The 24,514-nt window shown below is 36.7% G+C and overlaps 1 protein-coding gene across 2 annotated transcripts in view; it reads right to left on the minus strand.

Annotated features, from left to right (window-relative positions):
- Window positions 1–24,514, minus strand: part of khdrbs2 (KH domain containing, RNA binding, signal transduction associated 2) — an 83,909-nt gene that overhangs the window by 13,957 nt on the left and 45,438 nt on the right. Inside the window, exons 4-7 of one of the 2 annotated variants that reach the window (XM_088013229.1) lie at window positions 18,882–19,028; window positions 10,990–11,120; window positions 9,346–9,420; window positions 8,632–8,815 (exon numbers count right to left, since the gene is read on the minus strand). In XM_088013229.1, coding sequence (XP_087869355.1) covers window positions 8,632–8,815; window positions 9,346–9,420; window positions 10,990–11,120; window positions 18,882–19,028 — 537 coding nt within the window. The remainder of the gene's footprint in view (window positions 1–8,631; window positions 8,816–9,345; window positions 9,421–10,989; window positions 11,121–18,881; window positions 19,029–24,514) is intronic. The other variant, XM_088013230.1, reaches the window with a different exon arrangement.

Raw genomic sequence — 24,514 nt, forward strand, 5'->3', positions numbered from 1 at the left:
CTTTTGAATAGGTGTAATTACAAAAAAAATTGAAGAACTGAGGAGATTCTGCATAATTCTGATGTTGTAGTTGGTTGTCTTTTTCTAACACAATAAAAGGTGCATTTCTTGTAGTTTTCATATGTGATGTTTATGGAAAGATTTTAGGAGAAGAAGAAAAATGAAAGTTGAAATTATACATGCATTTCCTAAACCAATTATACCCATCAATTAAACAAGCACCAGAAAAAATTAAGAGCGCATTACTGTGGTAAGGATCTTATCTCTCCATGAACTGGACTATATCTCTTAACATGCTGTTCTCACAGTCCAGTTTTTCTATTGAATGTTGAATATGATGGACAACAAAGGTTCTATTCTATTCTATTCTATTCTATTCTATTCTATTCTATTCTATTCTATTCTATTCTATTCTAAATTCTGTGACAGCCATTCAGCACTGGCCTGGAGGTCACTCTGAGCAGGAGGGAGCAGCTGGTTTGTCTGGCCAAGGGTTTGGACGGTTCACAGTGGGACAAGGAGAAGAGACGTGTCACTGAGAATTGTGGAGATGTGAAGAAAAAGCAAAACATGACTTTGCAGCATTGAAGTGCAAAACAAAAGCATTTATCTCAACCATTGATGAGGCTTGGTTGTGAGTGACTAGGGCGACCAAGGATCTTTGGCTGATTATCTCTGTCTCATTGCCAGACATTATATTTGATAAAATAATTGTACACAAAGACTAAGGACAACATCCTTAAAACCGCACAAGAGATTTCTGAAGATTACCCAAGTAATGTCTGGTGTTCATATTCACCATACAGTTATTCTAATACCAGACTTTGTTTACTTTAGTGACATTAAGTAAATAATGATTGATAGTTGGTGTTAATGAAACTGATATGGAAACCAAACAAATCAGGCAAGTTGGTGTTAAATGTTTGTATTTAAATTACTAACGGGCTATTTAATTTCCCACCGCAGACGGTGCCAATTCCTAACGGTGCATCCGAGCTCATTATGTATTCTACTGGAGACTTTTTATGTTATTTTAAATAACTCAGTGAGCATGTGTGCTGCATGCACCTGTTTTATTAAACGAATGAGTTCTGGATGGAAAATTACCATAGTTAATATAACAAATGATTACTCAGCAGTAACCCATTGTTATATAACGTAATTACAGAGAGTAGGCGTTAAACCCAGACATTTCACTTGCTCACTTTCAATAAATGACCTTCTTAATCTTTTATGTTTGAGATTTTGTTTTCATCTTAAAAGAGTGTCGCTTTTCTTTTCTCTTTTTCTTAAAATCCTCCTAAAGCTCGGTGCTTAATGACACTAAGAGCATTTGCTCCATAGCTATGATTCTGTCTCATGGTTCAGGATTAAAAACCATCCTGTAAAGTTTCAATTCTTGCTATCTGTTTGTACTTGCTGTCTGTTACTGAAAGCTGTATAACACTTCAAATCCTCTCCTTCATCATCAGTTCTGACATTAAGGGATACCATTTGATCCAGAAGGGATTTGATCTTTAACACTGAGCTAAGGCCATGGTCCTGGTCCATCCTGAAAAGCATCAATCACATCTTTTATCTGCTCCCAGCTTTCCTTTCACACTTTTCACTTTGAGTTACTCACAGTGTTTGTCTCGATGCTTCCCGGAGAACGAGTGCCATTTGTTTCACTAATGGCTCTTTAAACTGCCACTAAACAATAGCTAGCAGTGGTAATGTTAACACATCAGCTGCAGCCTAATGCAGTATGCAAACCTTAGGCCAACATCTAATGGCAGCTGTCTCAGCAAGAACATTGTAATCTTCATTATTCTGAAGAGCTAAATAGAAAAAAAATAATAATTCTATGCCAATTAGCAAAAAAGAAAAGAAAAAACTTACATTTATCTATTAAGAGACACATTAAATTTTCCCCTGGAGGATCTGGTCCAAGTCACTGGGGAGAGGGAAGCCTCTCTACTAAGGCTGCTGCCCCCGCAACTCAAGCCCGGATATACAGAATATAATGGATGGATTCATTAAATATTCTAAGAATACAGTACAGAGACAATTTTGTTGTTCAAAATCTAAGAAATCTATCAGAATAAGTGTGCCAAGAAAATATTCTTGATGCACTCTATTACACTGGGATAAAGGAAAGATTTTTTTGGTAATCAGATGACTAGTTACAAAGCTTATTTTTTTAAGTTGTATAATTATTTCATCACACTGGCATTAACAGACAATTATTGCATTGCTTTTTCAGTTCTGAACAAATTTTCAGACACTTGGAGCAAAGACTGATATCTTGTTCACACAGCAGACAAACGCAACCCAAATCAGATTTTTTTTGCCCACAGGTGACACGTATCTGACGTTTTCAAAGCACTCTGAATTTTTTTCACCTCCAAAAAATCTCATTTTGTGCCACATCCAAATGTGGTACTAAATCACATACTGATAGTTTCGTGTCTGCATTCTGAATGGTCATGTCACATTTTATCCAACTTTTCTGTCATTGACATGGGACTTGTGTCATAATTCGGAACCAGCAGAAGCTAGTTGTGGTAAATCCCTCCCCTCCCTATGTATTGCTATGTCAGGCCCCAATTACAATTTTTAAGGCTGTTTCTATTTTATTCTATACTATTAATAACAGCACTTTTTTTTTTTTTAATCAGCAACTTTAAAGACTCTAGGACACTTTACATTATGAACAACACATAATGGCAACACCATTATTGAAAGACTCAATAAAGATAAAATAAACCCAGAAAACCCTAAATCTTCAGCAGAAGCAATACGCATCACCATGCAGCAGTGATAGTTAGGATAATAATAATTGTAGCATCCAACCCAAGTAACTAGATAATAATCCTCAGCCAATTCTGGGCAGGGCCCGGGGAATATTAGCATTTCACTAATAAACAATTACGGACAAACAGGAGAAAAAAATACTAATCAGTTTGAACTTTGTATACTTATTTATGATTTTTAAATACGATGGGTGTCTCCAATAAACAAAAAAAAGAGCTACTTTATTTTAAACTCACTAAGAATTAAGAATTTTTAGCTTTTAAACGTTGTTTATACCTGTAGCGATATAATTAGATAATTAGGACACAAGTCAGAAAAAGTTTAACATCAATTGTCCCACAATATTATTATTATTATTATTATTAGTAGTAGTAGTATTATTGTGTTAGGGCAGAGATGTGATGCCAAATTATAATTATCCGTTCCGATCCCCGAATGAAGACAACCCACTTCAGAAGTGTTGCAGTCCTTTAAAAGGTAGAATAACATTTACTGTCACTGCACTGGCTTTAACTTCAATGACAGCATGACAGAGTCCATTTATCACTACAGTCTCCAGAGTTTCCCTGTCACACGAAGGTATGAAAAAATGCTAAAAACATTATGGAAACATAAATCTGTCATACAGTCAGTAAGTACAACAGCAAGCAAAAGAATCCATATGTGTGTGTGTGTGTATATATACATATATATTGTGAATGTGAAACAAAATGACACTTTAAACTCCAGAAGATAAGTGGTGCTGCACTATGTCCTACCTAAGGAAGTTTGCTTTTGGGCTAGCCGTTAGCTTAATCCACCGGGAGACGCTCATCTTGATTTATACCAAATGAAGTCATGAAAAGAGTTAAGTACTGCAGGTAAGACTGGCTGCCCACAAGCTTTTAAGAGAACCACACAATTTTCAAATAGTCACACTGCAAAACAAGGACATAATATTTCTATAATTACGTTAAGGTAAATCAGATATGCGTTTGCCATAGAAAGTCATGTAGTCTTTAGTTTTAAAGATGGATTAGTGAAAAAAAAAAAGTCATGAAATGTTGAATTAGATGCAGGCGATCAGAGAAGCAGCACAGGAGGAGTGTTTGCAAATATGATGTCAAAGGCATATTTTTCAGTTCAAGAGTAATTGCACTCTAAATTGTTGTGTTTTTCTTTGAATATCTATTAATGAAAAGCATTGCCTTATTGAAAACAACAGCAGAGTGGATTATACGGAGCTGACAAAAAAATACAGCAGAAAGCAATAGCACATTGTAACCATGAAACATGTTGTCTTAAACTAAATGTGAGTGAATGTGAATCACATTGGTTTCCAGTGCTGTGAAAACCAATGTGTGGTTTTCACAGCACTGGAAATGAATGGTGGCTCAGAAGAATAAGCTATATTAATTTCTGACTACACAGACGGTGCTTAGTGGGATCAATTCTCAGCTGGTTTTATAGTCTCCCGGGGATTAGTCGAGGGGAAAAAAAGAAACTACAAGAATCATTTCACAAAGTGCTGCGCTCCAGGAGGAACGGAGTAAACAAAGTATTGCTGTAAAGGATCCAGTAAAGTCGGATTTGTGGCAGGATATTAAAAGGAAAACACTGAGATCACAAACTCCACAACGCAAACACTGATACATGATAACAGCCAGCTTCCTAAAATTTTCCTTCAGAGTTTTAAATCAATAACGCACTCAATTAGGAACAGTTTCAGACTTTTTCTGAGTATCACCTTTATAAAGCAGATTGACAGTTTGACAAAAATCCACCAGTGAATATCCTCTAGAGACACTACATAATGCTCATGCACATAATATTTTCCTAAAGGAAAGCACTAGGTGGAAAAGGGAAACCATGCCAAAGTTGCGCATTGCAGGATTCAATAACTTTGGTGAATAAAAAATTAAGCTAAATCAGGTCTTTGTTAAAAATGGTCCTGTTACAATCTTGAAACACGCTCAAATGTAATTATTTAATGTAGTAAAAAAAAAAAAAAAAACAGCAAAGTGAGATATGAGAGAAGGGAATGTTCAGGACAAACTCATCTTTCTTTAATCCCCTCGTTTCCCTGCTTCCAGCCTCCTTCCCGACCTCCAATTACAAAGAGAAGAAATGCTTCGCTTTTTCGCTCCTCAGAAATACACAGGCTCTGCATCAGGACTCAATTTGGTTTGGTAATGAGTCTACGCTTGTGCATTTCCCCATGCAGACAGCCCAATCTTCAACTGCCTGCACACATGGGTTCTTTCTGGGTTTTTTTTTTTCCTTTGCAGGAAAGCGCTGAGGAAATAGACTGGTAAAAGTGTTGCCTTTTTTCATCTGGATGAAACTTGGAGCTTACTTCTGGTGTTCTCTTTGTAAAATGACCTTGAAAGATCCCTCAGATCTCAGGACAAGCTTGTTTTCAGTTTTGGCCTTGCATAATTTTTCAACATGGAAACCCAGAGAGATTTTGCAGACAGCTAATCAAGATCTTTCTTTTTGCATTTTAGTGGTGCAACTATTTACCGCCGAGGGCTTCATGGATTTGTGTCTTCTTGCACATACTGCTACCTTTGGGAGAACTTTAGTGGCACCTTCCACAATGTATGGGATTTATTCTTCTAACCAATATGCTTATTTAATTCCTAAAGAATAATACTGCTGTTTTGTAAATTTCATTTGCTAAACAGATGTATCCTAGCTGTGAATATTTAGGTTTCCACTCTGGAGACCAACATAGTTTCCCTCCCTTCTATTAGGCACTGGGAAAAATAGCTCAGACAAAGTAAATGCAAATGCAAATACAAAATTCATGTCTTGTGAAAAGGTGCTTGCCAGTCAAGTTACAGATGCTATGCAAAGCTGTAACTCTTAAAGTTCCACTGGTGTATCTGAAGTTCATAGCAAATACCTTCATTGTTTTCTTGATTTAGTCAGAATCTGCTACTTTGTACTCAGTCATAAATAGCTTTTTCTTCGCTCTCAATTGAAACAGTTTTTTCAATGCATGTGATGACTCACTTGACTTCTGTTAGGCTGCAGTCACACAACGCCTTTTCTGTCCATGTGCACTGACATACTGAGAGACATGTTACTTTGATCTAAACAGTAAAAAATAGTAGGGGATTCTGTTGCACACAAAGTTCTTTCAGGCCTTTTAGGCATGTTTTTAATTTCACTTCATTAATAAGGGACTCTTATTGAATAATCATTTTGAACAGCACATATATGTAAATGCGCCCTGTTGCATAAAATAATCAAAGCAATGTTTTTAACAAGGTAATAAAATGATATACAGTTTTAAAAAAGTCAACTTCACTTAAATCCCCCCCTTTAATATAATTGTGCTTAGAATTTAAAAACCAGGATGATTTCAGTTGGGTCTTTTTGTGTGTGTGGTGCATTTTTCTCAGCAGTACTCCGGATCCTTTCCTCTGTCTAAAACAGCCACGTTGAGGTTAACTGACAACTCTAAATGACTTTTTTGTGTGTGTGTGTCAGCAACTTGTTTAGGTGGTACACTGTCCTCATCTCATTGATGGCTGACATAAGCACCAGCCCTCCAGCTGTTGAATAAGATGAAGCAAGTGAAGAAAATGGATTGATGTGTCTTGTTAGTCCCTGATCAAACAATATTTCACATATCTCTTTTTATTTGTTCATGCTGTTTGTTTGTATTGATTGATGTGTTCTTCTAACTCAGCTCTGCAACATTCCTGTAGCTGTCTGTTTGAAATACTATTTATTGTACTTTTTTGTATTGCACTAACACACCAGTGCCTTATGCTTCTGCACATTTTCATCATTTTGGTGTTATTGTTTATTTCTGATAAATGAGTTTGAATCTTCTTGTTTGGATGCAAAGCACTGAAACGCAATGTTACTATTTTTGTTGGATTCTGATAGTATCCAATGTGTAGCAAGGGAAAAAAAATATTTGTGTGTGGTTTATTTTAAATGATCCTTTCTTTTGCTATTCTTTCTCTGTTTAAAGTTTAGGTGCAGGTCAAATAAAGCAAAAAGATTTAAACCGTGCTCCAATTAGGAGAACCACAAATAACTAAATGTATGAAAACAAAGACTCTTAATGTAATTTTTTGTGCATTAGTTTTTAACTATTTCTTCGGTAACACTTTATTTGAAGGGGGGTGAATAAGACTGTCATGACACTGTCATAAACATGACATAACACATGTCATGAACATGAATAAGCCTCCATGAATATTAATGACTGTTGTCATAAAGTGTCATTCGGTAAATTATGACACTTTTAATACGAAGTTGACATTATTCAAAATGTCTTTGTTATGACAACTTGACATTAACTAAGAAATCATTACTGTTTAAACTTTACCTTTAATAACATAAAGTTACCTAATTTTTAAAGTGCAATCAGTAATACTTTTATAACAAATTTATATCAGTAATGATTTCCTGGTTAATGTCAAGTTGTCATAATAAAGACATTTTGAATAATGTCAACTTCGTATTAAAAGTGTCATAATTTACCGAATGACGCTTTATGACAACAGTCATAAATATTCATGAAGGCTTATTCATGTTCATGACATGTGTTATGTCATGTTTATGACAGTGTCATGACAGTCTTATTCACCCCCCCTTCAAATAAAGTGTTACCATTTCTTCTAATTTTTGCTCTTGCATTGTTTTGCTTTGTTTGCTGTATGGCACTTAAGTCAAACTGGTCGCTTTTAAGGTGCTTTCTAAATAAATTGGTTTAAAGTTGATTGCAGAATGTTAAAACATCAATCATGCTCTCTAAATCAGGCTCACTCACTTTGAATAAGATTGGAGCATTTATTGTCTTATCTCCTATGAGTTTTGTATAAAAGCTTTGGGATATACTCATAAATATAATTACAGACTATTGTCAACTTTGTAAAATAATGGCCTAGGTCTCTTTTTTTCTGCCAAAATCACTTTTATGAAAAACAACTTAGGCCATTATTTTAAGTGTGATGATATTAAATATTGACAACCGACCTATGTGGTAATTTAGATCTGGGACTTGGTAGTAAATAAATGCCATATTATTAGATGCTCCTAACATGTAACATATAGGATTACTGTTTTATAAGCATTAGACACTTCTTCTATTCCACCAATCACCTACTATCCAAACTCTTAATGACTGTATGATCTGAAAGCTTACGAAAGGTGAACTGGAACCAGTAACATGTTTTTCACATTGTAGCCAACGTCTCAGTGGAATGCATATTAGCAAATTTCCAAAATGTTTCATTTCCCTTTTCAGGGTTCAAAAAGTGGTATCACAGAATAGTTCTTATCTTATTTATCATATGCAGTATGCCATAAGATACATAATATGATCAAAGATTGGTACTATGAAGCAAAATCTGTGGTTTATGGAGTAAGCTTCAGCTTAGTTCAGTACTTTCAGTTTTGCAAAGCTGAATCACTTTTTAGTTGCAAGTTGTGTGTGGGTGCGCGTGTGCGTGTGCGTGTGCATGCATGCGTGTGTGCAAAGGCCAGCTCCCACAATTAGTTTGCAACAACCGTGCATTCATACATCAACGTCTGAGTTGGAATCCTTGGAACTTCAGACTTTTACTGCTGCAAAAAAATTTATGTGCATCTTTTGGATTATCCACAATAATTTTGGAGTATGCAATTTACACAGTAAAATATGTTAACTAAAATAAGGGATAATTTCTTATTGCTTTATTTTTTATTTTTTGCAAACTCACGTCGAAGGATGCGCATTCATAAAAAGCCACACTCATTCAGAGCACATCGAAGTGGATTAGAGCATTTCTGATTGAGTCAAATTTCCACCAGAGAGACTTTCTGCATTTGAGTAAAGAGGATTGGACTTACATAGTCATCATATGATTCATGTGTGACTGCTAACAGTGGGGGCCTGTATCCGGCGTTTGCTGCTGCCCCCCTGGCCCTTGGAGCTTGCAAGTCCCTCATCAGAGCGGTTTTGGGAAGTTTGCTGTGTGTGGCTGCGGCTGTCCCTCGTGGTGTTGCTGCTCTTCTGCTTGCACCTCCGTGGCCCCTGCACAAACAGACAAGCACACACACACAAAAAAGCATATACTCAGAATCTTGCCTCACAGCATTTTTTTTTTGTTGTTGTCAAAGGTGGAGTTATTTTTGCAAGAAAGTAGAATTAAGACAGAAATAAATCTCTTATCTTGGCATACGCATAGCCTGAATGTAACATTCTTAACCCTAGGTAAAATAAACTGGGGGAAAAAAAAAACAACTACTGAGGTAAGTTTTACAATCATCAGAGAACTCTTTAGTATCTTTATTTTGTTTTTACTTACACGAAATGTGACTGAGAAACACCATTCTTTCAGTAAGACTGAGCAGTACCTTTTTGTTTGTACAAGAACACCTGCCTCAGGCTGCAGGCACACAGGTATAAACAGCATTACTGCATGCGCCAGCAGAGAGGCCAGAGGTCCGGGGCAATCAAGAGGAATTTAGGCCATATTGTTTCTTTAATAACTGTGTGACTGTCCAGCAATTGCTCCACAGAGACACTGCTGCACCGCTAAGGATGTAGCATTGTTAACTCACTTTTTAACGTTCTCCCGTAGGTGGGATAGAACACCTTCCTTCCCTCTGGCACATCCTCCTCTAGGTAGCAGTGCACTGGGAGCCAAAATACAAATACTCAAAAGCAGAATTTCTGGTGGCATATTTTTCATGGAGCTTTGAAAAATTGCTTATCGTTACAGTCTGAGGAGAAAATCATGGTAGGGAAGTGGTGGGGATGTTTTTTTGAATCGGGAGCAGCCCGTGGTTTGTGCTGGATTTAGCTACTGCTTGAATCAGGCCATGCTGTCATGGCACAATGTGCCCGCGTTCTCCTGAGGGACTGCCACGGCTCAGGTGGATTACGGACAAATTGCTTTAAAGGTGTTTCATGCAGGTAGCTGAATATATGGCGAAGTCAATCAAATGCTTTTTTTTTTTTTTTCTGGTGCCGCTTAGATCCCCAAACTCTGGAGACATGGAAGAGAAGAGATTTCTGTCTACCGTGAATGATTAAGGTATTAAAAAAAAAAGTAATGGGGGGTGGGGGGGAGTGCCTTTTTTTAACACTTAACTCTAACTCCCTCGAGGAAACTCGGTGGAAATTGAATTGAAATACGGGAAAGAAAATCTACAGAACCAATTAATCTGAAAATTCACCATGAAGGTGGATACTTTGTGTTTTGTTATTGAAATGTACCTCGTTCACAACATCCTGCTGAGCTCCAGAATATCCATAAGAGCATTGAATTTTACAGCGTGCCGCATTACGGCTGATAAATGTCAGAGGATTAACAAATATTCATACGCCTTCTGTGGGTCTGAACAGCCATGTGTCTCCCCTCTTTCTCTTCACTTAATATAAATCTAATTTAAACTCAAGACCTGTTTTTGAAGGTGTTCTAGAAAACAGCTATATTTCTGGAGCAGCAGAGGAAATTCTGCTTCTGAAATTGTGCTGCCAAGCTCTCGCGCAATTTTATTTACATGAGCAAGTATGCACACATTTAGGGAAAGAATATGCCCGTATTTACATATTCATGCAAATTACATGGCAATAAAAAAGTATTGTCTCTCAACACCACAGTTGCTTGCGGTAGGCAAGACAATGTGAAATATTCTCTGGCCCCCGAAAGCAAAAGGAAATTCTGACACATGGGAAAAACATTGAAAAAAAAAAAGTGACCTGCTGCTCTGCAGTCTTCATAAGCAGACATCTACAAACAACACAACTAAAGGTGTAACTTAATATTGACAATATATATAGTTGAGCCCAAAATGATTTAGATTTAGGTTTAAAGTAATATTGTAATTTTACCAACTTGTTCCTCTGACTTGATGTGACCCAAGTTCAAATTACGGTTATAGTGAAGCACTGAGCGTAATCTTTTCCTCTGTGGTTACGGTAAAAAGCCAGATTTTGTAAATGATTAAAGATAGATTGTGACCTGGTGCAACAGTAGATTAAAGTTGCTCATATCTGATGGACTTGATGGCCGCGTTTTCTTCGAATCCATTCTTTGAATTTCTACTTACACCAGTTTACATTCTGAATTAAGTCCAGACATATACCTTATCTGTTTTTTACTTATCATAATAGTGATTGGGAAATACAGATTTCACATATAACACCCATCAGCTTTATTCAACGATTTATTTCAGTTCAAATCTAAGTTGCCACCTTACATTGTGGATGCTGTTGTTGTCGTTGTCCTTAGGCTCCTCCCCTGTGTGCTCCTCCCTCTGCTCGACTCGTCTGATCCGTTCAGCAGGGATAACTCTCTCAGCTGCTCTTGCCTGATCTCGTCATTGTAGTCCTGTGGAAGCAAAAGGAACCATGTCTTACATACCAAAGGCAAGGACACCAGTTTTCTGACTGCAACAGATGGCTTTACCAGCATCAAATGAAAATGATCTTGACACACAGGAAAACCACACTGTGGTTAGGCATTAAATAGTTGATGAAGCATGCTGTCTTTTGTTTATGTGGTACACAAAGTGTAGTAGGTAGTTATTGCTCTTGACACACACATTAAGCATAATTCATATTCCTCAGAAGGCCTAGGGTTTAAATGACTGCAGTAAAAATAATACTAAAAAAATCATCAACAGTTTGCAGAACTCAAAAGTTTTGCCATGTATGGAGACAGAAAACAGTGTCTTATAGAGTATTTCTGCCTCTTTGACTCTCCCACAGTTCCTCCTTTTTACAGTGCCAGACTTCATCACAAGCTATTGGAATTTTATGTGATAGACCAGCATGAAGTAGTTCATACTTGTGAAGTGGAAGGAAAATGATACATGGGTTTCAATTTAAAGAAGAAAAACTGAAATCCCCCCCAAAAAATTGTTTCATGAGTATGTTTTAGCCCATTCCCTGAGTCATTCCTTTGGAGAGCAATCTTTTACTCAGTCAAAGCAACACATCTTTATGGTATGTCTTTACCAGCTTTGTATATTGAAGGCAGGGAAGTTTTTCTCATTCTTCTTATAGCTTATGATCAGTCAGATCAGATGGAGAGTATCTCTGAACAGGAATTTAATTTTTCAAGCCCAAACAAATATCCTCAGATTTAGGTCTGGACAATTAGATGATTGTTAGCATGGCACTATTAGCATCTGCTTTGATTGACATTCTCCTTCCTTGTTCTGTAAGTCTGGGTGAACAGCCATGTTTTTTTTTAGATTTGCAATGAATTAGGCACATTCCATGTTTAGATGATGATTTCAACAGGGCTCCTGATGTTCAGGACCTAGGATAATGTTTTATACCATAATTCTTAAATACAGTACTCCAACTTTACCCAATTGATGTTTTTTGGTCGTCATCACATATCACTTATGTTCTCTAGCAAAACTCGGGGGTCTTTACAGAGCACCTTCATTTATACTGAGATTAAAATATTTACAGGAAAAGAAATGTAGATTCTGGATTTTATTTGGAGGTCTCAGACAAAAGGGGAAATGCATGTACACTCTTGAGATTTACGTTCTTATTTTCTATCCACATCATAATTATGCATGACTTTGTGTTGGTCTGTCACACAAAATTAAAGTTTGTAGTTGTAACATGACTAAGTGTACAAATGAAATAAAGCACTTTAGCCTAGGATGCACTTAACAAATCTAATAGTTTGTACTTTACACTTTCAGGCATTTTTCAAAATATTTTGTCCGTTGAATTATTTCTCTCAGCTCATCTTCAAATATGGATCATTACAGAGCAGACAGAGGAACAAACACAAAGTATCCATTATCTTGTCATCTCTGACATACTAACAGGCTTATTTCTCTGAAATATTAAAAGATTTGCTTTGCTGCCTTGACTTTTATTCCTATATTTTTGACAGATATATCAGTAAGCCTTTGTTTGCTTTTGTGTATTTAACCTGTTGGCATGGAAAGTGACAACACTGATAATTATTCTAATTTCTAGTCAATCACAGTTCACAAGTCTCGTGGAAATAAACGGTATGTCTAGTTTTTTTATTTACATTTTCAGATCAGAAGTAATTTTGTTATCTATTAATCACTTCTGTTTGATAAAAAATATATCTCAGCTTTCGATATCAGACATGAAATAAAATAAAAGCCGAATTGCTTTCTTCACTGGCTTTAAATATCTATCTTTCAACTCTTTTTAAAAGCCTTTGGCACTCATGCAGCAAAATGGCAAATATTTCTAACTAAATCACACAAATGTTCAGACTTGTACAGTGAACCGAAACAGGTAAAGATCTATCAAACCAAAGCCCAAAGAGATATTGAAATTGACAGGTAGTTACAGTAGTTTCACAAGAATGGTTTTTACGTAGTATATAGTAAACATATGATAAACAGACCTAGTACATCTTTCACATCAATGTGTCACTGACAAAGGGAGAAATCATTTTTGTTAGGATTCCAAAACCTTTATCAAGCTGCACATGTGCTCCTTTTATTAATGAACCACTAAGGCTGCATTTGTCGATTTGTTTTTCTTGAAAAGGAACGGTGGCGCTCTTAATAGGGAAGCTGGCAGCTCATACAAAGGACGACAAAGCAGCGAGGGCTCGTCAACACTGACTGTTGACAGAGGTGCTAGAATGAGTGCACAGAGATAACCCTGAATCGGAGCCTTCTCGGGGCTGACTGTTTGCTCTCTGTGATTAATTCTGACCATGGATGACCTTGAACGGCCTCACCGCTGTTCATGAAGCTAAAGTTAGACTTTACAAGGTCAGCAGATGAAGGGTCGTCATACCTGGTAGCCCTGGATCTAGGTCTATTACACATCTTTACTTGTTTCACATACATTTCTTTACGGTTTTTCTTGATTGCTTTGACCTGCTTAGAGAAACTGGGATCCACTCAGTTTTCATCGTCACTATCTCAGCAGAGCAGGAGACACCTCTTGCAAATGTATGAACCACTTTTCATTGGTTTCACACATTTTCCTCATGGTAGCAGAAGAAATTGTGCAATTTTTTTTTTTTCTCATCAAAACCCAGACGCTTCACACATAGATCCACACACACGCAAACACAGCATGTCTTTCTGCCTTCAGAGGGACCATTCATTTTTCATCAATTTCTATAATCTAATATTGATACTTACCTTAAGCCTAACAATTATCAGTACCTCATCCTAACCTAAACTCAACTCATACCCTAATCCTAAACTTAATCCAAAAAACCATTTCCTCTTACGGGGACCAGGGTTTGAACCCCTTAAGGAGCAATGAGTCCTCACAACATTGCATTTGTTGGAAAAATGTTAAAATGTGTGAAATCCAGTCACATACATGTTCAACATCTAAAAATGTTTAAGAATGTTAGCTTCTTCAGGTGAGGAGGAAAAAGAGCAAATCATTGAATGATTTTGTTTTTTTAGCTTTAACAATTTTGGGTGCTAATATTTTAAATTCAATTAAATCAGAGAAAGGGTCCAGTGCACACCTTTTCATACTAGATAACTAATCAGGCTGGCTTTTAATGAGAAGCCAGCCCTGAACCAAATTATGCATCAACTAAATTATATATATTTTATTTGGAGAGGCTCTGATAACAATTCCTCAGGCATTTGTCTTACCCTTAGTCTGCTGCCATTTGGGCTGAGATTAAAGCAGCAGGGCCACCCGTCTACATGCAGGATAGCCTGTTCCTCCTAAATACCTCTCACTCGGCAAAATATTTATGGGGGTATTTGTGCTTCCATCTGCGTTTGTATGTCTTTCTAATCCTGAAACAAAACATATATATACATATGTGTGTGCTCATGGTATTCCTAAGCAGCAGCATGGACAGTAACAAAAAGGCCCAGTGTCTTTTTAGCATGTAACAGTATCTGCACTCAGCTGTGGATGCTTACTCGCCAGAAGCAGTTAAGTTGTCATTCTGTGTTCGACATGCAGCTTTATGCACGTGATTTTCACCTATGTGCGACTTCTGCTTAGAAATAACGTGACGGCTTGGCTTTTACAGCATGGCTTTTAATGCACAGGATGTCAATAAGAAAGCAAAACAGCAGGACAGTGATTTCATTCTTCACTGGAGGCGGGAAACATCTGTCACTATAGATACTGACAGGTGCCTGTTGTGTTGCATTGTGTGAGTTCAGTTGCAAATCCATAAGATCCCTAAGGCAACAAGCAAGATCCATGTAACAGAAGGTACAATGTCTTTATTTTTAGGTTTAGTTGGCACATAGAGAGGCTGCTTGTTAAATCTAGGTGTACGCTGCTCTAATCTAACTAAATATTTGTAGACTTGACTCAAACGCCTAACACCTCAACAGCCAATATGAAACCAACATGATTTTTTTTTTCCCCTATCAATCAGTGCTTTACCTTCGAATAAGCTTTACAAAATTAAGACAGGATAAGGCGTTTTATCAGTTACAACGACGGTATTTTCTCCTGTATGGCAACAATGTCAGTTTCTAAAAATCCCTGAAAACTGGTCCATTTCCAGTGTTTCCACATCATTATTTGTGGTGGGAGATCTTCACAAAGGATACAAGCTGTTTACTCTCATGGATGTGGATATGCTTTCTTTTATTGTCCATTTTGCATATATTCTAATTAAAACACATGGCTGAGATATCTAAAAGAACAACATCTCATCTTATTCCAAACTGCAGCAATAAAGCTAGAGAAGAAGCTCTGCCTGCAGTATTCTTTTTTATTATTCTCAGACTGGCAAAACACATTTGCATTTTTATTCCACAAAAATAAATAAATTCCCTTCCTTTTTACTAGGACAGGTGGATGACAACATTACAGCACAAGGCACAGCAGGAATCAAATTGGCTACTAAAGTAAAATTTAAATTGTGAGCATGGCAGCTTTGAGAGGGAGGGGTGTTGCAATATATCCATTTCCAATGAATGTTTTGATTTCAGACAACATGAAACTGCACAGGTTGTTTCAATTAATAATTATGTAAATCTTAAAATAAAAACTGATTTGAAGATCAGTCAAGAGTTCAAACAATAGTAAGCTAAACATCTTGAGTTCACTGATCCAATTTTCTTTTTTATTTTAACATAGTAACAGATCAAATATAGAATATTTTGTTAGTATAATTATTAGGAGAAAAATATGATTTTATTGACATGAAATTTACACCAGATGTCAGCAACACCTCAAGGAATGGGAATAAGGAAATAATAAACATATATAGCAATAGACACTTGATCAATAGCAATAGAATGCCGTCTGATAAAATGTTCAATAATGTCGTTGAACCGCACAGCCTTGTGAGAGATATAGGCAGAAGAAAGGCTACAGCCGCTCAACCTCTCACAGCCAGCTAAGCAACAACCTGTTGAGTAAGTGGCACAGAAGCAGTTTCATGTTTCGCCTCATAACTGCTTAGAAATAATAATAATAATTTTAAAAAAGATGAGGAGTGAAAGAATAAATGGAGCAGAACATCTCAAGAAGAAACTGTGGATGAAGGAGGAAAGGCAATGGGAGTATTTCAGATATTTAAGACAAAACTAATCAATAATTAGGAATATCGACTGATATTAAACCCTCGTATCGTGATGCGTTTTTCACACTGTTCAGCCCTACCACAACCAATGGAAATGAACTGATGGTTTTTAGAGGGTTTCTCAGCACAGAGGTATCACACCAAAGCCATTTCACAATGAGTAAACTCAAAAATCAAAACCTCTTTCAAGACCTTTGCAACTTTATTGTTGCAAAAACCTACTTATGGTATTGGTTACAGATGGATCATGCACCACTGGTGTCATGATCCTGGTATGCGAGTGCGCTTTTGTGCTGGAGGGCATGTCTTCAATCTTCATCATCACTGCTGTAATGTTCTCACTAAAACCAAGAAAATAGAGCATATTTTCCAAGTTCTAAAGTCTTTACTCTGGGCCGTTGTAGCTCAGAGAATAAACTTTAAAAAACACATATCAGATCCACTTTTTTAGCAAATAAGTGCATCTTTTTGTGCACTTATTTGTGCACAAAAAGATGCACAAATAAATTACACAAAAAGTAATTTTGTATACTTTGAGTTTCTAGGAGAGCAAAAATGTTTTATTTACTCTCTCCCGGTGCTACGTGGATATATTTATATTCTTTATGGCTTATGTTTTATTTTTCTCTACTGTCTATAACGTTTTCTTGTTTATTATGTCACCATATTTGCTCAAGGTCATGACTTCCAGCTAATCAGTTTTGTGAATCCGCCATTTTTTTCCTCGATCGATTTTGTAGTCCAAGTTAACTTATGCCAAAATTGCTAGTGGACAAGTGCATTAATATTTTAAAAGATATGACATACATGGACTTCATAGGTAAACCATACTACATATATAGTTGGTTTGGAGGGTAAGCGTCTAAATACAGTATTAACTCCATTGCGATGCATTCATTTGAATGTGTGGTTCTGCAGGTTCGTCATCTTCCTTCTCCTGTTCTGGGTCAGACCCTGGCTTGAACATGCTGGATGTTTGTTGACACAAACTTGGGAATAAAAGGTTTCTCTCTGCCGGTAGAAAATTGTAGAGCGTTCCATTTTTTTCAAAGGTTTTATTGACTCCAGTGACCTATATTTTAGAGTGGTCAGACAAGAAAGTTGGTAAAGAGAGGGTGGGAAGACATGCAGCAAAGGTCATCAGACCGGGACTCGAACCTGTGATGGTCATGTTGGGGTCATGGGTTGTGCGTTACCCCTTTGCCACCACAGCACCACCAGAGCATTCCATTTTGCTGCTCAAACTACAAAAATGGCCGAACAATGTAGAGTGGAGTGCTCTGCTATACTGAGGGAGGCGAGGTGTGAAATGTCTCTTTCACACTGAAAACGACCGCAGCAAAATGCAGCAAAGAGTTGTTCTCAAACGCGCCTCAGAACGGGGGTAAACGAGGGGTCGGTGGAGCTACAACAATATATTGATATATATATTATTTTTGAGAGTCTTTCTAAGACACAAAAAAAACACCTGTAGGACACATGCACACAAACATAGTTGCAGGGGCTTTCTATTGACTTCCATTCATTTCTACAGCTTAACCCTAACCAAAACTCAATTCACACCTTAGTCCCAAACATAATCCCAAACCCAAAAACAGCATTTCCCCTCACAGGGACCAGGGTCTGTCCCCACAAGGAACAGTGGCCCCAACAACCTCACAATGTAGACAGAGAAAAGGTCCCCACAAGGATGTAAAAACATGGTACACACACACACACACGCACACACAAAATTAACTGAATTAAAACTACAAAAATAAAATTAAGTAATCAAAAATACGCAGGATATTCCAAATGTGAAAAAAAAACTCGTGTGGTCCTTGCCCGTGAAAACGTCTTTAAATAACTTAATGTGTGACCTAGCATGTTTAAAAAAAATTGGACGAAAGAAGAAACTACTAGCCGTTGTGCGTGCTCAAAAAGCTTTAGCTTTTAACATCATGTTGTTTTAGCACTTTTATAATTAAATAGAAGGTTTAAATGGTTTGCAAATCACTTCATTCTGTTTTAATCTATACTATACGGCATCCTAACCTCTTTGGAAAGAGGTTATAATCCTTTACTAATTTGTTCTTTGGCACTCGGTGTTAAGTAATTTGTATTTGCTTTAGCTCAGTGCTGTTGCAGCATCATCACCCTGCTGGCCCAGTTTGCATACAGAGCGCTGGCTCAGTACAGGAAGAAGCGTGAACCCCATAAAGTAGATCCATCCAGTACAACTCCTCTATTAGGCTTGTCACATTTGCAAAGCTTGATTAATATTTACAGCTTAGACTCAGCAAGAGTACACAACATGCACACTAATTACAGCAAAGTTCTTCAGGCTCTGAGTTGCAAGAGTCTTGCAAGTAGTTTCATACTGCATTTTAATTGCAGAATACATTATTTTTTCCTTTGGAACAAAGAAAAAAAACATGTAGAGCAGCAGAGATAAACCTCACACTTATATCTTCTTTTTCTATAAACAAAACCTTGCATATTCCGAGCCCAGCAAAAAATTAATAGGTCTGGTGGAGAAACAATCAAGTCAGCAGTAGTGACTATTGTTCTCTTACAGAAAAATAATAAAAAATAAGGAAGAGAATCAAGTCATAAACTTACAGGAACAAGAAATTTTTTAATTTCCTCCAAGGCATGACTCATGCGGGAATAGGCCTCTCCCGGTGGAGCGAAGACTTCAATTAAAACGTGTAAATCATTACACAGGTGGGCGTATTTGGTCTCCCCACTTTTCCGTAATTCTTCTTCCTGTAAAAATAAAGGAGTCAGTGAAATGATTTTGCCTTTGTGAACAGAAGTCACATTTTAAACTGCGGTAATATTTTTATCTCGTGATTATAGTCTTTGGCATAACCAAACATTCATTGATAATAAAAAGCACACTTTGCTTTAACACAAAACTGTCTGAAGGCAAACCCTCGCCTCTCCAAAAAACAGGAACTCATATTCTGTCAATTAAACTCATATTAGCTCATAATATCCATAGTTCAAGGAATTTCTGTAATATGTATATCCCAGGTTACAAATATTATTGGGCTACTGATTATTCAAGTTTGGGACCTGCAGCAAGATACAAAGGCATGCCATGCTATTCAGCATTTTATTTCAAAATAAAATTCATAAATAGAATTTTTCACATCCACTTTACCATCAGGATTTTCACTTCTAAGTGTCGGTTTATCACATAAATCATTATAACACATATTGAAACCGAAGGTCGTAAAATGAGAAAATGTGGAAAAAGATTCATGAGGCAGAAACTATTTTTTTGAAAAACTTCCCAGTTTGAAAAACTTCCCAGTTTTTCAAAAACTGGGAAGTTTTGTGGTGCCACATCCAATGTGGTGCCACATCCACTGTCTCATTCTAGATAGAGGCAGTAGTGTTTGAAATAACATCACCAACAAACTGGGAAGTTTTCAGATATACATTACTAAATGTTTTACGTTAACAAAACTTCCATCATGCTAAAAATTGCAACAACACTTGAGTCATCTTTTTTTTCTAGGAAAGGAAAATGACAGGCTTAATCATCAGAGACAAACTGCAAATGCAAGTGTTTTTGCTTGTTGTTTTTTGTATTAGTCATCAAAGCACTCTTGCTTTCATAAACGTAAAGCATTGTGATGAAAATTGCAAAGCTTTCAGATATATGTTTTTAAAGTAGATACCATAAATTGTACAGAAAAAATGTGATACTGCTGGCAGGATGATTTCTTTTCTAAAATAAACTCAGCATTTCAAGTTTTTATCTGTTATCGGAGCCCCAGAACTGGCTTTAAATACAGGTTAACATTTGATTTTATCTTTCAAACTAGCAGTTGTACACAAGGTTATTAACAATCAGCTGCTAATTGCAAAATATGTGAAAGCAAATTGTTCACTCTTCCTCAGAATGTTGCTAATTTTTTTATTGCTGTTTTTGGTTGTCAAAATTCTCTGATTTTTATTAATCAAGGTACCCAAATTTATTGAGGAACTGTTTCAGTTCTATTGGAAAGAACAGTCAATTTTTCAGTAAATTCCAAAAGTGAGTTAATAATTAAATGAGACATATCAAAAATACTTGGCACTGCGGATTCATAGATAAATGAAGAAAATGTGGGAAATGATCAATTCTGATGTCAAACATAAACAAAGTCCACACATGTTCCACCACCTTTAACTGTGGTAGCGTATTAGCGTCTGGATTTCATATTCAACTCCTGGAATCATGTTGGACGCTATTTTTAAGCGCATTAATCTTTGGGTTGTTTTAGAGCTATATTCCATGAATGATTCGGGTATCTTGATTATTAAAATTCCTGTCTTGAAGCTTCATTAAATTACGTTTTACTATTAAGCACGCGTTTTTCTGGCCAGGTGATTATTTATGTTGCACAAATAATCAGGTTATGCTGCTAACTTGAATGTTAGCATCATAACATTCAAGTTCGATCGAGGCATCCGAGGGATTTTGTTGACAGATGAAAATGTCTAGAGGTTTTATCATTCTTCGGGGGACCAATAAGCATTCTTAAAATAACTGCTGCATTGCATGGAATAGGACAACCTTTATCCTCTCATAGCTTTTTCTTAGTGGCTGCTTCGGGGTGAGTGTCATTGAAGTGTGCGGTAGATGTATTTATATAGGTGGAGTGGATAGACTGAACACTGCTGTAGCTCATGCTTTACAGATGAAATGAAAAATTTATTTACCACCATCCCAGTCGAAATAAATGGGCGGCGGAGCACACCGTAGTGTGAGCAAACTGTTAGAGATGCACAAATATTAAAAATTTGGGCTGCTGTTGATACCCGATATTAAAACTGCTGTTATGGCAGTATTTACAAATTATTTTATTTTTCCTAATTTCTTATTTGATTACTTAATTAATTGTCAGAATAATTGACAATTTATTCAATTACTAAATTAATTGTTTGCAACATCCCTGGTTGTCTTATTGGTTATATTTGTTATCCAGACTAAAAATCAATCAAGAGAATCGTGATAGAATGATTCTGTTGACCATGACTTAGCCTTTAAAATGGCTAAGTCATGGTCTACATGAGTTTTTAAGACATTCTTTAACTTGTAAATATTAATTACCCAAAATGAAAATGTTCAGTGTGTGTAAACTGTTGACCAGAACTGTAACTTGTTTCCCTTTTTTGTCTGAATTGATCCATCTTAAACATCAGCACTTAAGGGTTAGGTTCTTTACTCAAGGACAAGTGGCTTTTAGTGGAGGTGGGAGTGTCAGTCATGTTCTCTTTTCCCATCAGCCTGATTGTGGATTCCAACTCTTGTCCTCGCACTGCAGAACTGTTTTTTGCCCTTTAAGAGAGGTCGTCTTTAATTAAAAGCACTCCATGATTTTAGCAGTCTTTGCATGTCTGTCAGATCACTATGGATCTGATCAAAACCTACATGTGGACTGTCTTTGTGTCTTTGCTTCTAAGATGTCTAAAAGCAAAACAGAAGACAGCACAAATGATGCTAGAAGTAATTATTATTCCTGCAGTGTGCCTGACTCTTCGATGAATTTTAATAATTTTCTTCCACAGCGACTTTAAGGCATTTGTGACCTTAAGAAAATTCTTGCGATATTATTTCCTCTAACAGTCAGTATTTGATTTGCCTTGTGTTTCTGTCTCATGTTAACCTGATGAATACATGTTGGTTAATGACGATGGAGGTGAAAGTCAACAAATTACAACAGTCCAGTTCCTTTTCTCGTTAGGGAGGATGCCTCTGACATTGTCTCTGGTTCAGGAGTGGCTGAAGTTACCTTTAGACCTAAACAGGAACGATCTAGAGTCAGCACACAGCATCAGTTATTACAACTGGAAACGAGCAATAAGGCCCAAAATCTCTGTGCAGCGATTGACTCAAACCTGAGCCTCAGAGAAACACAAAAACAGTTACGAAGTCGGCCTTCTATAACCTGAAGAACATTTCCAGGATTGAAGGACTCATGTCCCAGCAAGATCTAAGAAACTCATCCATGCATTCATTTTTAGTCGCATTGATTACTGCAACAGTGTCCTCACAGATCTGTCTAAAAAACAATCAGTGCAGCTGATCGACAACGCCTCTGCTCGCGTTCTCACTAAAGTAATAGTTGTAAACTGGCAAGAATTTTGCACATTTATGCAACATTCAGTTTTTTTTTTTAGATACGTATCCCATACGAATTATTCTGAGGTAAAAAATAAAAATACAAAGTTGAAATTTTGGGCTATTGACGCCTTCAACCACAGTTCTGGGGAATTTATGCTGGCTGCAAGACACTGACATATGTGTGATATATAATTAGACTTTGGCTGTGAATGCTTGACACTGTCAAGTGGCCATCTGCCTTAAATGGCAGGATGGCTTTTATCCATGACCTCTGGATGTCAGTTGCATTTCCTTCAGACCGGCTCAGATAGTAGACGAAATCAATACCGCAAAAAGAAAAACACCTAAATCTGAAAGGTATCGGGCCTCTGTCTGCAGGAATCTGACTGTCTAAAAGTTAGTCTGCATGAAAAAGGTTTGTACCACAATAGACGTACATATTTTTGATACGAGCATATTGTAAAAATAGATCAATAAATTAGTGTTTAAACAGCAGCAGCTATTGAAATGGAGACTACCCCCTTTGCATACAGGATTTGATTTATTTTGGCCACGATCCCTGTCTCATACTCACAGGTGAGGGTGATGATGTAAATGGACCAATAAAATTGAGACTTTCTCTTTTAATCTCAACTTTTTTTTCTCACCTCTACAACCAGGTTTAAACATTACATCAGCACTGTTAAAGTAAATGTTAACTGTACAGATATAACAAAATCAGCTGCTGTGCCAAATGTTTGGAACAAGTTGTGTCCCGGCCTGGTCAGATTTGGATTCAAATTTAAAATAAATTTGAATCCATGTTCAAATTGAATCAGATCAAGTCTGCATCATTGTCAGGTGAGTGAAGTCTGCTCATCTTCCCACTGAGTAGCTCACTCAGATTCAGTGGTAGATGTTTGTTTGCGTGGTCATTGCTTGACAAGCAGCTATGACTGTTGAGAAAATAACTCATGTGAGTTGCAGCTGCTTTTTCCACCACAGCACCATAATAATGATTGCTACCATCTCTTGCAGTAGTTGACGACAGCAGTTCGATGAAAACTCAAGCCCGGTGTTTCAAAGTGATTTTAGATGGTGTAAAGTCTTAACACCTGAAGCTGTAAACATGTCTCACCATCTCTTACAAGTTATACAAATGGATATAATACAAAAAGTGAAAAAATAGCACAGCCTTTTAAATGTATTCTTTTCAAAGAAATGTTCAAAATTAAATGTCCTATCTTTTTATTTTATACATCTCTAAAAACAGATTTAGCTCATATAGATTTGCTTATTTAATTAAAATATATTTGTTTTAGTCACTTAAAAAAAACTGTTTTAATTATTACCGGAAAAAGTTAGAAACTTTGGTTGAAATAACTTCCCTAAGCTTCTTTTCTACCAGACTCTGACATCAGCCCTCACTCCTCACATTCAGCTGCGAGACGCTTCAGGGGTTTCTTGCATGTACAACCTCCTGTCAAATCATACCAAACATCTCACTGAGATCTGGGCTTAAAAAATGCCAGGGACTTTACAATTCTTAATTCTCAGCCTGTGCTCTCCCATTTTGAATTTGAATTTATTATGGGCCCTATAATGGTGAGGTGGGCAGGCCCTGCTACTGCAAAGCATACCAAAACCATGGACCTCCCAACTCTATTCTTCACAGTTGGTTTGAGATTTATTTTTTCCTGAAATGCTGTATTTTATCTAAGCCAAACTTGTCTCCTGTTCTGGTGACTGAATAATTAAAGAATGCTCCGTCCAAATAAAATTGTTCCAAAAGAAATCCTGGTTTTGTTTGAATTCTTTCAAGAAAACCCCAGTCTGGCCTTTACAATAGTTCTAAAGAGCAAAGGTTTCCTCCTTGTAAATCCGTTTGAGGTTGTAACAGTACACAAAGATAAGAGTTAGGTTTGTATTCTGGTTATAAAGCCACAGTTTGGTAGGTTGCATTAAAAGGTAATAATAATAATGTTTTTCTTCGGTCAGTAGAAAACAGACTTGTTTTCAATTTCTGAAATTCATTTGATTCTGTTACTTTCAAAGACTTGAAAAACTGAAAGATTTGGTTGCACTTTTTAAAACCGTATATGTATATATTTTTAAGATGGTGCCTTTATTTGAGAATAAAACATGTTTAAAT

Source organism: Poecilia mexicana, unplaced genomic scaffold (genome assembly GCF_051168715.1).
Source record: "Poecilia mexicana isolate PSO_F unplaced genomic scaffold, ASM5116871v1 scaffold_15, whole genome shotgun sequence".
Classification (NCBI taxonomy): domain Eukaryota; kingdom Metazoa; phylum Chordata; class Actinopteri; order Cyprinodontiformes; family Poeciliidae; genus Poecilia; species Poecilia mexicana.